The sequence below is a fragment of the Loxodonta africana genome, chromosome 2 (assembly GCF_030014295.1).
Source record: "Loxodonta africana isolate mLoxAfr1 chromosome 2, mLoxAfr1.hap2, whole genome shotgun sequence".
Classification (NCBI taxonomy): Eukaryota; Metazoa; Chordata; class Mammalia; order Proboscidea; family Elephantidae; genus Loxodonta; species Loxodonta africana.
This window is the reverse complement of record NC_087343.1, coordinates 84036442-84048826: the sequence shown is the minus strand read 5'-3', so window position 1 is coordinate 84048826 and position 12385 is coordinate 84036442. Positions and strand designations below refer to the sequence as shown.

Genomic DNA, 12385 nt, shown 5'->3' with positions numbered 1-12385 from the left:
GGGACAGGTGTTCATGACATTGAAGAAGGTAAGAACGAATGCAATTCAAGACTCAGAAACCGTTAAAAATGGGAATAGGTAAAAAGAAACAGCATTTTGCTTGCCAGCACAATTTTCAACATTTCAGGGTAAATTTAGAAAATGTTTCAAGTTCAGCATTATACCTGGGACAAATATTCCTACATTTTTTTTTTAATTTCATTTTATTTTTAAAATTTAAACATTTTTTAATTTTTAAAAGTGTTTTAATTTTGTCATGTCAGGAAGATGTTTTTGTTTTTAAATAACTCAAGGGGAAACAACATCTTGACATTTTTTTAAAGAACAAGTTTCTCCACAACTTAAATTACAGGCTAGTTCAAAGCCTTTATATTAAGGGCTGGGATGGGCTTAATAATTCATGCTTGCTCCATTTCTCATGAATAATGAGGTCACTTTAATGCTAATAAAACTAGTGTAATACATCATCACAGATAGATGTGAAAAGCACAACATGCATATTACATACACAACAAGCATAAACCTGGCAAGAATAACTGACAATTTTAACAAATCCTTTGAAGAATTCAAACACAACCCAGGACTTGAAAAACAGAACATTACATTAATGGGATGGCTCTAGGGAAAATGACCCCACAGATAATCATCTCAAGCTCTTGGGGTCGATCTCTGCCTTGTCATTCCTCCACCACCTTAAGACTTAATCTCACCCTCAGCAGCTCTCTCAGGTACCAAACGGTATCAGAAAAACTCACTGTCAGCCATGTTAGAACAACAAAGCTGGTCAATGTGATGAGGACAAAGAGTGGTACTCTATTTCACTACCAATAAAATGTGAATATTTTAATTTTTAAAAGTTATAGAATTTAAGAAAATCCCAGAGAGCTAGTAACAGGGGAGCACTGCAGTAGAGGTGCCTCAGGGGAACACAAGATGGGGCTGAAATCCTTGCAAAGAGATTCTGACTATAAATTGTGAAAAAGTTCCAGGAAAAGCCAAGTTTCAATTTTACCTTGTGTGGGATTTCTAACAATACTAGCTAATAAAAAAATGTGAGGGGAAAATAAAATCATGATTTAAAATATGTTAACAAAAAGATTTCGTTCTGGATCACAGCTATGATAAATTATAGCTTGAAACTCATACAGTATTTTTAAAATGAGAGTATATATAAACACAAGAACTTTTAAAATGTCAGTGAGGACCATCTTGTTATACTTCCTAAGGCAAAAAAAGCTTCATAAAGCAATGTATTTTAAGTTATTATAAGAATTGATACAAGTAGAGAAGAGATTTTGTTCTTCTCCAGAGACTAAAATGTACTATACTTCACAGATACATGTTGAATGTTTTAAAAACCAGTATGACAACAATGACAAAAGGAAGAAAAAATAAAGAGTGGCTATTGAGGCTGCTTCTGTACGACCAAACACCTCATGGGATTTGGTTCCTTGGTTTGGATGTTTAGGGCCATGGTTTCATGGAACATCCCAGTTAACTGGCCTAATAATGTGTTTAGTCCTTCTTTTCTACCTCCTAGTATTTAGTTTGTTGTGCAGTCCCTGGGATCTTAAAAGCTTGCAAATGGTCACCCACGGCATAACAATTGGTCTATAGTCACCTGGAACAACAGAAGAAGGAGGAGAGTCAAGAACAGGAAGAGGATACAGAATTTGTGACCAATTGCCTCCACGTATAACCGTCTCCTTTGCCTTAAGACCAGAACTGGATGGTGCCCAGCTACCATTACTGAACATTTTGATCAAAGATTCCATAGAAGAATCCTGATCAAAAAGGGAAAAACAAAAAATAGAATTTCAAATTCTCATGGACTCCAAACTTTCTGGAGCTGGGGAGGTAGATGAATACCTGAAACTACTGCCCTGAGATAATCTTTAAACCTTAAACCAAAAATATCTCCTGAAGTCATCTTAAAACCGAACAATACAGCAGAGAGTCCCTGACAGAGCAAGAGAGAAATGGAGTGCAGAACTCAAATTCTAGTAAAAAGACCAGACTTAATGGTCTGACCAAGACTGGAGGAACCCCAGAAGACATGGCCCCCAGACTCTCTGTTAACCCAGAACTAAAACCATTCCCGAAGCCAACTCTTCACACAAAGATTAGACTGGACTATAAGACATAAAATGATACTCATGAAGAGTATGCTTCTTAGTTCACGTAGATACAAGAGACTAAATGGGCAGCTCCTGTCCAGAGGCGAGATGAGAAAGCAGAAAGGGACAGGAGCTGGTTGAATGGACACGGGAAATCCAGGGTGGAAAGGAGGAGTGTACCATCACATAACAATGTGTGTATAAATTTTTGTATGAGAAACTAACTTGAGCTGTAAACTTTCACCTAAAGCACAAAAAACAAAACAAAAAAAGGAACAGTAAAAAAAGGTCTACTTTGAGCAAAATGCTCTTTTAACAACTACCTATATGAGATCAAAATGTCAACAGCAACTCAAAAGATTAGATAGGAACCTTAGGGGGCAGTAAGCTTATGTTAATGAAGGGGGAACAACTCAGAAAAGGAGGATGAGAATGGCTGCACAACTCAAAGAATGTGATTAATGTCACTAAATTGTACTTGTAGAAACTGTTGGAATTGGTGCAAGTTTTGCTGTGTACACTCAATAACAAAATAAATAAAATTTAGAAAAAAATTAAATACCTATTTTTAGAACAAGGTAGAGATGCATAAGTAAATATAATGATAACACGATTTCTATTTTTCACAGCAATTACTTGTTTTATGAAATTATAACAATTTTGTTAAAATCTAAAAAATTAAACCAATATGGACAACCCGTAAAACTAGAGAAAACTTTTCAAATCATGTGTCTCATAAGGGGCTTATATTCTGTGAAGTGCCTAGATTTCTACTATCAGCAATGAAATAAAGTTTGAAAAGCAAACAGTTTTCCTGCGTAAGGAAATAGGTGCTAAGGATTTAAGAATGGACCGTCAATCCACTCTATATAAACTGGCCAGCACAGTATTTCATAAAAACAAACTTGATCATGTCACTTCTTAACTGAAACCTTATAATGGCCCCATCTGATTTTAGGGTAACGTTCAAACTCCTTGGCAGGGCATATAAAGCTAACTCCAAACTTTGCTTACTTCTCCAACCTAATCTCTTGCTACTCCTCCTCCAGATAACTGGCCTGACTTTTCCTGCCCGAACTGGGACCTGGACATGCTTCTCTGTGTCCCTCTGTTCAAAGCTCAGTCCGTCTCCAAAGGTCCACTCTGTATTTGACAAGTACTTGCCTATCTCACAGCTCTTTTTCACTCTGTACCTGTCCTGCCCCACTATAAAAACCTTAAACATATGATTACACTTTATTCATGCTTAAAGGAAAAAACCTAAATAAATGAGGAAGGAGAGTATAAATCATCTACCTCCATCATCCATTGCAGTTCCTGGAGCTGGGCATTTGAGGTGGGTAATATTCCAAAAGGAAGAAACTGAGGCGGAGGCAAACAAAGAAGGCAGGGGAAGAGTTAAAGGTGGACCCTAAAGTTTTGGGCCTAGAATATTTTGACAATCAGTAGGCCCTTACAGAAAGGGGGGATTTGAGGAAGACTTGAAAATGGAGGAAACCCTGGTGGCATAGTGGTTAACTGCTACAGCTGCTAACTAAAGGTTGGGAGTTCAAATCCACCAGGTGCTCCTTGGAAGCTCTATAGGGCAGTTCTACTCTGCCCTATACGCTCACTGTAAGTCAGAATCCACTTGATGACTATGGGTTTAGTTTTTGTTTTTTGGTAAGGGAAAATGAAGATGAATTTGGTTTTGGAAATATTCTGTATGGGATACCAGCAAATAACATGATTTCATTTGTCCCCAAACGGGCTTAATAAAATAATACATGAGAAAATAAATTACTGTTTAAAGTAAGGTGTAAAATGAAACCAAGGGGAAACTAATCAAACTCTACTTAAAAATTCAAACACTTTTCTTCTTGCAAATATTTTGAGTTTTAATTTTGGGTACAAAGGTACAAAAACTGAATTGTACCTAAAACATCAAGTTTTGCTATATGCCATCTGTAACACCCTCTTAGGTTCATCCATCACACTAGTTTTATTTTCCATCCACTGTTAACTATTAAACTTTTACTATTAAAAAAAAAAAATTACACTCGTAGTCCCTAGCATTTTCTAATACCTAGAAAAGCTATCAGCAAATAATCAATATAGATATTTAAGTACCTTTTCATTAAGAAGCAATCTGTTCTTGCCCAGCTTAATAATAATAAAACATATAATAATCATTTTAAAAATGTTGGCATAGGAGGTAAAGAAAAATGGCATACACCTAATAATAGCATCAGTACTTTCAAGCATGGGCACAACTGTATATTCACGGCTGTACTGGTACTATGAAGCATACTAAAACCACTAATGAGCAAGATGACAACCAGAAAAAGTAGTTAATATATTTTTAAATATCATCTTAGATGATTTTGAATACACAGAACAAAAGAAAAAAAAACCCTTTGCCGTTGAGTCAATTCCAACTCAGAGCGACCATACAGGACGGAGCAGAAGTGCCCCACGGGGTTTTCAGGACAGCCTGGTGAATCCGAACTGCTGACCTTTTGGTTAGCACCCGAGCTCTTAAACACTGCACCACCAGGGTTACATACATAGAACATCATCTGTTTAAGGATTTCAAAGGCTTTTCCCAGTTTAAATTATCTCCCACAGGACCAAAGTATTTCCACACCAACTTTTTAGTTTACTTTTTTGGTATTCATGAAGAGGTTTCTAATGAAACACAAGTCAAAGAACTGGACCTTTATTAACCCTGTTTTGTTCTGTAGGAAAAAGATGTGAATTTCCAAAAAGTAATGGTCTGAGCATGATACAATCAATTCTGGCAAAATGCGATGGGATTTACCGTAAAATCACGCTAACACAAAGCTTATTCTCAGAAGGTCAGAGTTGGAGGTTTTTTGGCATTGACATTTTTTTCACTAAATTTCTCTGGGCAGTGAAACTTTCTTAAAAATTGCCTGAAAGCTTTGAACTTTAACAGTACCAAAAAATTAACAAAGAAGTTCTGATGTCAAACTCCTTTCTTCTAACAGTCATACTGAGATGCTGTGGAAATACTGGATGGGTCTACTTTTCTATTAGCACCAACTCAAATCACAGGTTCCAAGGTGAGTCCTGTCATTACCATCATCTCATAGAGATAGCACGTGATGAATAATTGCCTGTGGGACCAGAAAAATATCAATTTTACACACAAATAAAAACCAATTTATCCCAACTTTGATATTTTTCTCATGGTTTTTGTTACCTCTTCTTTTAGTGCGTGTTTCCTCTGTTCCAGACAGATTTCTTTAGCTCTCATCATCTGCAAAGTCTCCTTAGAAACCGCATACTGGAGTTTTTCCATACGTTCAGCAGCTGCTGCCCATGACGCTTTACCAAATTTCTTCTGATCTGCTCGCATTCGATCGTACACAGCTATTAATAATAATTTTTTTAAAGAGACATTAAGAAACAACTTGATACAAAGGATTTGAAAATCTTAGATTTCACAACTATACACTCAAAGATAAACATACAAACTCTATTCCCATGATAAATTACCTAAAACAATCTCTAAAATATAATTCAACCATACCTTAGATTCAAATGTCTCCAGTAAAAATTTTAAACAGTCATCCTCAGAAATAACTTTCTGGACATGAAACCAAGTCTTCAGATTAATTTTTTAAAATATTTTTTAAATATTCTTTCATATGTCTAGCGTTTTTAACTTTTAAAGATTCTATGCAAACTTGATTCGGTATAAGTACATACTTTCTACTGGATATGTTTGTTGAAATCGGAGTTATAACTATAGAAAAGTACTTAAACCCATTTCTAAATTTTCTCGTTCTCAGTCCCCCAAAATACTGTAATGACTTGTTGTAGGGTGAAAAATCCTAGAGCTATGGAATTTACTATAAAACCATGCTGGCATGAAGCTTATTCTGAGCTCAGAGTTGGAGTGGTACAAGGAAGTCCCAAAGATACACCTCTCCCCAAATAAATAAATATGAAGGGGGAAAGGGGAGGATTTTGTCACAATGCAGGCCTTGTTCAGAAGAATCTTGACAGTCAAATAGCTAGGATCTTTCAAGAAGTTTATCACTGATAGTATGGTAATGGCTCATCCTAGGTCCTTATCGATTAGCCCAACCATTCTTATGCCAAACCATTCCAGAGTACTTTAACAGGTTATAAACACATTTTAAGTAAGAAGATCTAGACAACTTGATTAGTACCGAATGTCTTTAAGCCAGTACACATTCACTAGTTGTTTCTTTTACATGGTCAGCGGTAACTGATAGATAATTTTGTACTGCTACTTTGTCTAAACCATCTTTTCCAAGAAAGTAACCTGTGCTTTAGATTTTTATGGAAAATTCCTATAATTTGTTTACACTATTACCTGCACATGCTTAAAAATTAAAATTGTACAGACAAGTTAATAACAAAACAAAAAACAGTAGTTTCGTACCCTCAACTCTCCCCACAACCCCTAGCCTAAATGTAACCAACTTTCTATCACTTCCGGTGGTTACCTCCATAAGTAAATATTGTTATTTCTTGATTTATTATCTTTAAAAATTATCTATTGACTTCCTATTATGACAAACAAGGAATTTGCGTACTTAGACTCCCCATTCCCAATACAGTTACATTGTTTCTTTCAGTTTGTGTTTTCTTGGGGTAACCTTTAAATGTTAACATATTAAAAGAATGTTTTAAATTTATCATCTTTGAACCTCAATTCTAGTGTTTTCAACAAATAACTAAAAATCTACTCATGTTAGTTGAATATCAAACATGATTTCAGTTTTCATTTCTGCCCCTCTTTTGAAAGCTGTATTATAAGATTAATGCAACCATAAGATTAATACAGTAGAGCACTATAAGAGAAAAAAGCAAGGGCTTTGGAGTTAGATAACTTCAAATTTAAGTTCCACCCATACTTTAAATTTGAGTTCCACCCATAACTAGTACATAACTTTTGGCAAGAAACTTAACCATTTTGGGGTTCAGTTTTTTTAAAAAAAGAAAAGAATCACAGTGCCCAACAGATGGCCTGTTTTGTCTCATTTCTTCTCTCTCTCATGCATATACCACAATCCCTCAAATTTACATAACATATTAATTTCAAAGCACTTTTCCATACGTTATCTGTCTCTGCCCAACAATCCTCCAAAATAGGCAAGGTATGCATTATCAACTTCTTCTGTACAGAAGTGAGAAACTTACAGGTTTTGGTAACTTAAAAGGCCACACAGCTAGAGCAGTAATCTTATGACTAGTACCCAAGTTATTTAATTTGTTAGTCTACTACACTACCATTTTTACCGAACTTGTAATTATAGTAAATAATCATAAATTTTGCATACTCACAAATAAATGGGGGCCCTCTCTCTTGCTCCCCGATTCAGGACCATGTCTGGGGAGCAGCTCTCTGTCCTGATTAGTCTCAGGCTGTTACCCACGCCAAGACCTAGTCAAATACTTAGTCTTCCAACATCACCAGAGGGAGTCTATTCTTAAATTTACTAGTTTTTTTTTTTTTTTTTTTCCACTTCATTTGGAATTCTTTTTAAACAGTTCAGGAATATGAAAGTAGTGAAGAAAACTATTTTGTGAGTGTAAAATGCTCAGAATACCTCTAAAATAGACTCTCCATTTGCTGGCATGAATAAAGATGACCATTCACATTATTAGGAGATGAACTCTATTACTGCAATTAATTATAAAAAAAAAAAAAAAATGAGGGAGACACAGTCCTGGTGTTCACAAAATACCAGGTTAAATCTATAAACAACAACAAAAAAACTTAAAATAATTAAAGATTTTTTAAAAGCTACTAGGCAGCCATATATCAAAACTAGGTTACTTGGGCCTGTTTTACTCCTCTTCTAAAAAGAGAAAGCAGAAAGTTACCTTCTGATTGGAAACATAAAGGAAGGCTATTACTCTCTCAACAGCATAAAGCCATACAGAGCTCTTCATTCTGTTTCTCCTGCATGGGAGGAGGGAAACAGATGCTCAGAAAACGGAAATTAAAAAGTAAAACAAAGTCTTTCTCCTAGTTTGGGCTCAAAGGCTTCTTGCTGGGACAAAGAAGCCAGAATTGGGAAATAAAGAAGATTAAAATGAGTCTGATGTGAAGCGTTTAGAACCCTAGAAAGATGCTCACCACACAGAAAAAGGTTTTAACTGAAATTAGAGAAGGAATGGATAAATAAGAGCAGGAATAAAATGTGTTTGTATGGAATCATTAGGACTAGGAAACTATGAACTACATATGAAAATGTATGTAAGATAGAGTTAATGTAATTTTGTAATAAACCATGTATAATAATACTCCATCTTAATATATTTTTAAATAAAAATATTTAAGTAATTAAAATGTACAAACATGAATGTAAAGAATAAGGGATGTGGAACGGTGGTGGAGTAATAGATTATATGTGATTTTCCATATTCCTTAATACGGTTATACTGTCTAATAAAAATGGGGATAAGGAGGCAAGTAATACGGTTTACTTAAAATGTCCTATTCTGTTTGGTTATTTTTTAAAAATAGCTTATTTATAATACAATCCTTATAAGTCTCAAGAGAAGCCTGGGTTTCCTAAACCAGAAGAATATAAAATAAGCTAATCATACCACCTGTTTAGACAAGTATCCACATTCTGGGACAACAAAGATGTAACACAGTTGCCTTGATGGCTGACACTGTAAAATGAGCTTAAAATACAGCATTAAGCATCCTGGTTAGACAGCTTCACCAGCTGTACAAAATGTACAAAATCGCCCATGCCAATATTAACACAAAAGGCATCAGTGAGTAAAACAGGCCTTAAACAAATGCAGAAAAGCACAAACCTGAATACTAAATATTAATTATAATTCTACCTAAAACTTCTTATTAAATCTAAGAAACAAACCACATTTTTCTTTACTCTTCAAAAGTAAAAATCACATACAGTGATTCAAAATTGATATTGTAACTAAGAAGTTTCACATAGTACAGACCTGGGATATCTATGTAAGCACTTTAACATATTTTATGCAACATTCAGTGTGCCAAAAGAGGAGCAAAGGTTTCAGAATTAAAAAATAAAGCTCAAAACCTATTAAAAAGAATCACTTGCCCTTCAAAATAACAAAAATAAAACATAAAATACGCACAGTAAGAAATGTGCAGAATCTAGTATTAAACAAACAAAAAAAAAATGCAGAACTTTCCTTGAAGAAAAGAGACTTGAATAAATATTTTTTCAAAATATCACGTTAACATAGAAATACACAAGGCATGTACTATTTTCTATGAACACTAAAATCTGTTTGTCAAATTCTAAAAAAATTTGATCAGAAGTACATTAATTTGGGGAGAAATAACAATTCCAATTTTTAAACAGGATTATAATACTCTCTTAAGGAAGAATAATTACTTACAAACAAGGAAAATTTGAAAAATAATAATGGATACTTGCCAAGCCGCATAATAAAATTTATTATAAAATTATGTAACTATAGCATAAGAACGGACAAGGCACATCGATGGAAAAGAAGAGTCCAGGAAGAAATTCAAGCATATAAAGGAATACATTTTAAAATATAACTTTTAGCTATTTGGAGAAAAACAGAAGCTTACTTCAGAAAATACCACAAATTAAGTAACAGCTTAAAGATTGAAAAAGAATAAAAGGTCATTCTTAAAAACTGATGGCTCTGACAAAATTTACATAATAAAAAATTTAAAAGAAACAATTATGAACATTTACAACAAATGTCAGAGTTAATATACAGCTATAATATAAATATAACTAAAGATACAGTTATAATATAACTATAGAGTTCACACAGATCATTAGAAAATGATAAATATCCAATGGAAAAAAACAGGCAAAAAATATTAACTGGAAAAAAAAAAGTGTAAATAAACAATTACAAGAAAAAAAAAAGACAACCTCTATAATAATACGAATGTAATAAAATTTATATAAAAACTATGATACTTTTCACCTATCAAATTGTCGTTTTTATTTCTTTAATGATAAAGCCAAATGTAGATTAGGAATAAAGATAAGCATTCTCAGGCAGGGCCAGCAGTCTAAAGGTACAAACAGCTTAAAGTGAAACTTCAAAGGAAACATGGATGTGTTCAAACACTAACCTGAATGTTAAACAAAATTAGTGCCAGATAGATTTAAAAAATGAACAGCAGTGATTTTAAACAGCTTATCAAGCAGCCATGGAAGTTTTTCTCTGGCCACCTGGGGAAGGAAGTTGGTGGGAATGGAGGTGGGGATGAATAAGCCAAAAGGGTAGGAGAAAAAAAAAAAAAAAACCAAACCCAGTGCCGTCGAGTTGATTCCGACTCATAGCAACCCTACAGGACGGAGTAGATCTGCCCCATAGAGTTTCCAAGGAGCGCCTGGCGGATTCGAACTGCCGACCCTTTGGTTAGCAGCCATAGCACTTAACCACTACGCCACCAGGGTTTCCAAACTGCACTAAAAACAGCACCGAGCCTTTTTCATATTCTATTATGTTCGAGGAAACCCCCATTAGAGTATTCATTACAATGAAGTGGTCACTGTCTTCTTGTGTTTTTAAAGTTTGAAAACCTCTGCTAAAATACTTAATAACACTGGAAAATGTCAGTTTTATTGAACAAAAGAGGTCATGAACTTCTATGTATAACATACTGCATTACTTAAAAAAAAAACAGTGGTATATACATGCACACAATGTGTAGAAAAGATTGAAAGGATTGAAATCTTTGTAACTTAATAGTGGCCTTCTTTAACTGACAGGACTAAGAGTGATCTTTGTAGGCTTTTCTATATACCTATTTTGAACATAAAATACCTAACCACTCATTTTTGAAAATAACAAACATGGATAATTTTACTGGGAAACTCACCTTTTTGAGCTTTAGCTGTTATTTCAAAATATTTCACAGTAAGATCTTGAATAGAAAGTACAGCCATGTGAGCTTTCCGCTGCCAATCAGCATCTTCTTTTTGTAGGCTCTCAATTCTTCGGGGACCCAGATAATCATTCTCCATGGAAATCTTTTGAGAGAAAAAATAAGTATATTTCTTTCACTCCTCAAACAGTTACTGCATGTTTAGGTGTCAGGCATTGTCCTTGGTGCTAAAATAGACCCCCCCACCCACACACAAAAAAAACAACTCAAAAACGAAACTTGTTGCCACTGAGTAGATTCCAACTCATAGCAACCCTATAGAACACAGGAGAACTGCCCCACAGTGTTTCCAAGGTGTGGCTGGGGATTTGAACTGCTGACCTTTTGGTTAGCAGCCGTAGCTCTTAACCACTACGCCACCAGGGTATCTAAAGTAGACAAAAGTAACACGTATTCCTCCCTGCTATAGAGTAGAACTTTGTCTACCAAGCCATTAATTACAAAACAAGTGAATTAAACATGATGTTGAAGATATTTGACATACAAATCTGTTCATATACATTATGTGAAAAATCAAACTACAAAATAGTTTTCTCCTCCTCTCACTTCCATCCTTCCCTTCCCTTATCATATACATATGTGTGTGTGTGTGTGTGTGGGGGTGTGTATGTGTGTATACACGTATACATATATAAAATTTCAAGCTGGATTCAGAAGATGACAGGGAATGAGGGATATCACTGCTGATGTCCAAAAGATCCTGGCAGAAAGCAGGGAATACCAGAAAGATGTTTACCTGTGTTTTATTGACTATGCAAAGGTATTCCACTGTGTGGATCATTAACAAATTATGGATAACTTTGCAAAATATGGGAATACCAGAGCACTTAACTGTGCGCATGAGGAATGTGTACATAAATCAATAGGCAGTTGTTCAAACAGAACAAGGGGATACACTGTGTGGATAATAGCCAGGAAAGGTGTGCGTCAGGGTTGTATTCGTTCACCATATTCAATCTGTATGCACAGCAAATAATCCAAAAAGCTGGACTATATGAAGAAAAGGACTTTAGGATTGGAGGAAGACTCATTAACAACAACCTGTAATATGCAGATGACACAATCTTGTTTGCTGAAAGTGAAGAAGGCTTGAAGTACTTACTGATACCTTCAGTATGGATTACGCCTCAACATAAAGAAAACAAAAATCCTCACAATTGGACCAATAAGCAACATCAAGATAATAGGAGAGAAGCCTGAAGTTGTCAAGGGTTTCATTTTACTTGCACCCACAATCAACACCCATGGAAGCAGCAGTCAAGAAATCAAATGATGCATTGGATTGGGAAAATCCGATGCAAAAGACCTCTTTAAAGTGGAGAAGAGCTGCTTCCTCAAAGTA

General features: G+C 34.9%; 1 protein-coding gene across 1 annotated transcript in view; it reads right to left on the bottom strand.

Annotated features, from left to right (window-relative positions):
• Positions 1-12385, bottom strand: part of JMY (junction mediating and regulatory protein, p53 cofactor) — a 107655-nt gene that overhangs the window by 34686 nt on the left and 60584 nt on the right. Inside the window, exons 3-4 of the mRNA XM_023545580.2 lie at positions 10978-11128; positions 5323-5492 (exon numbers count right to left, since the gene is read on the bottom strand). Of these exons, the coding sequence (XP_023401348.2) occupies positions 5323-5492; positions 10978-11128 (321 nt within the window). The remainder of the gene's footprint in view (positions 1-5322; positions 5493-10977; positions 11129-12385) is intronic.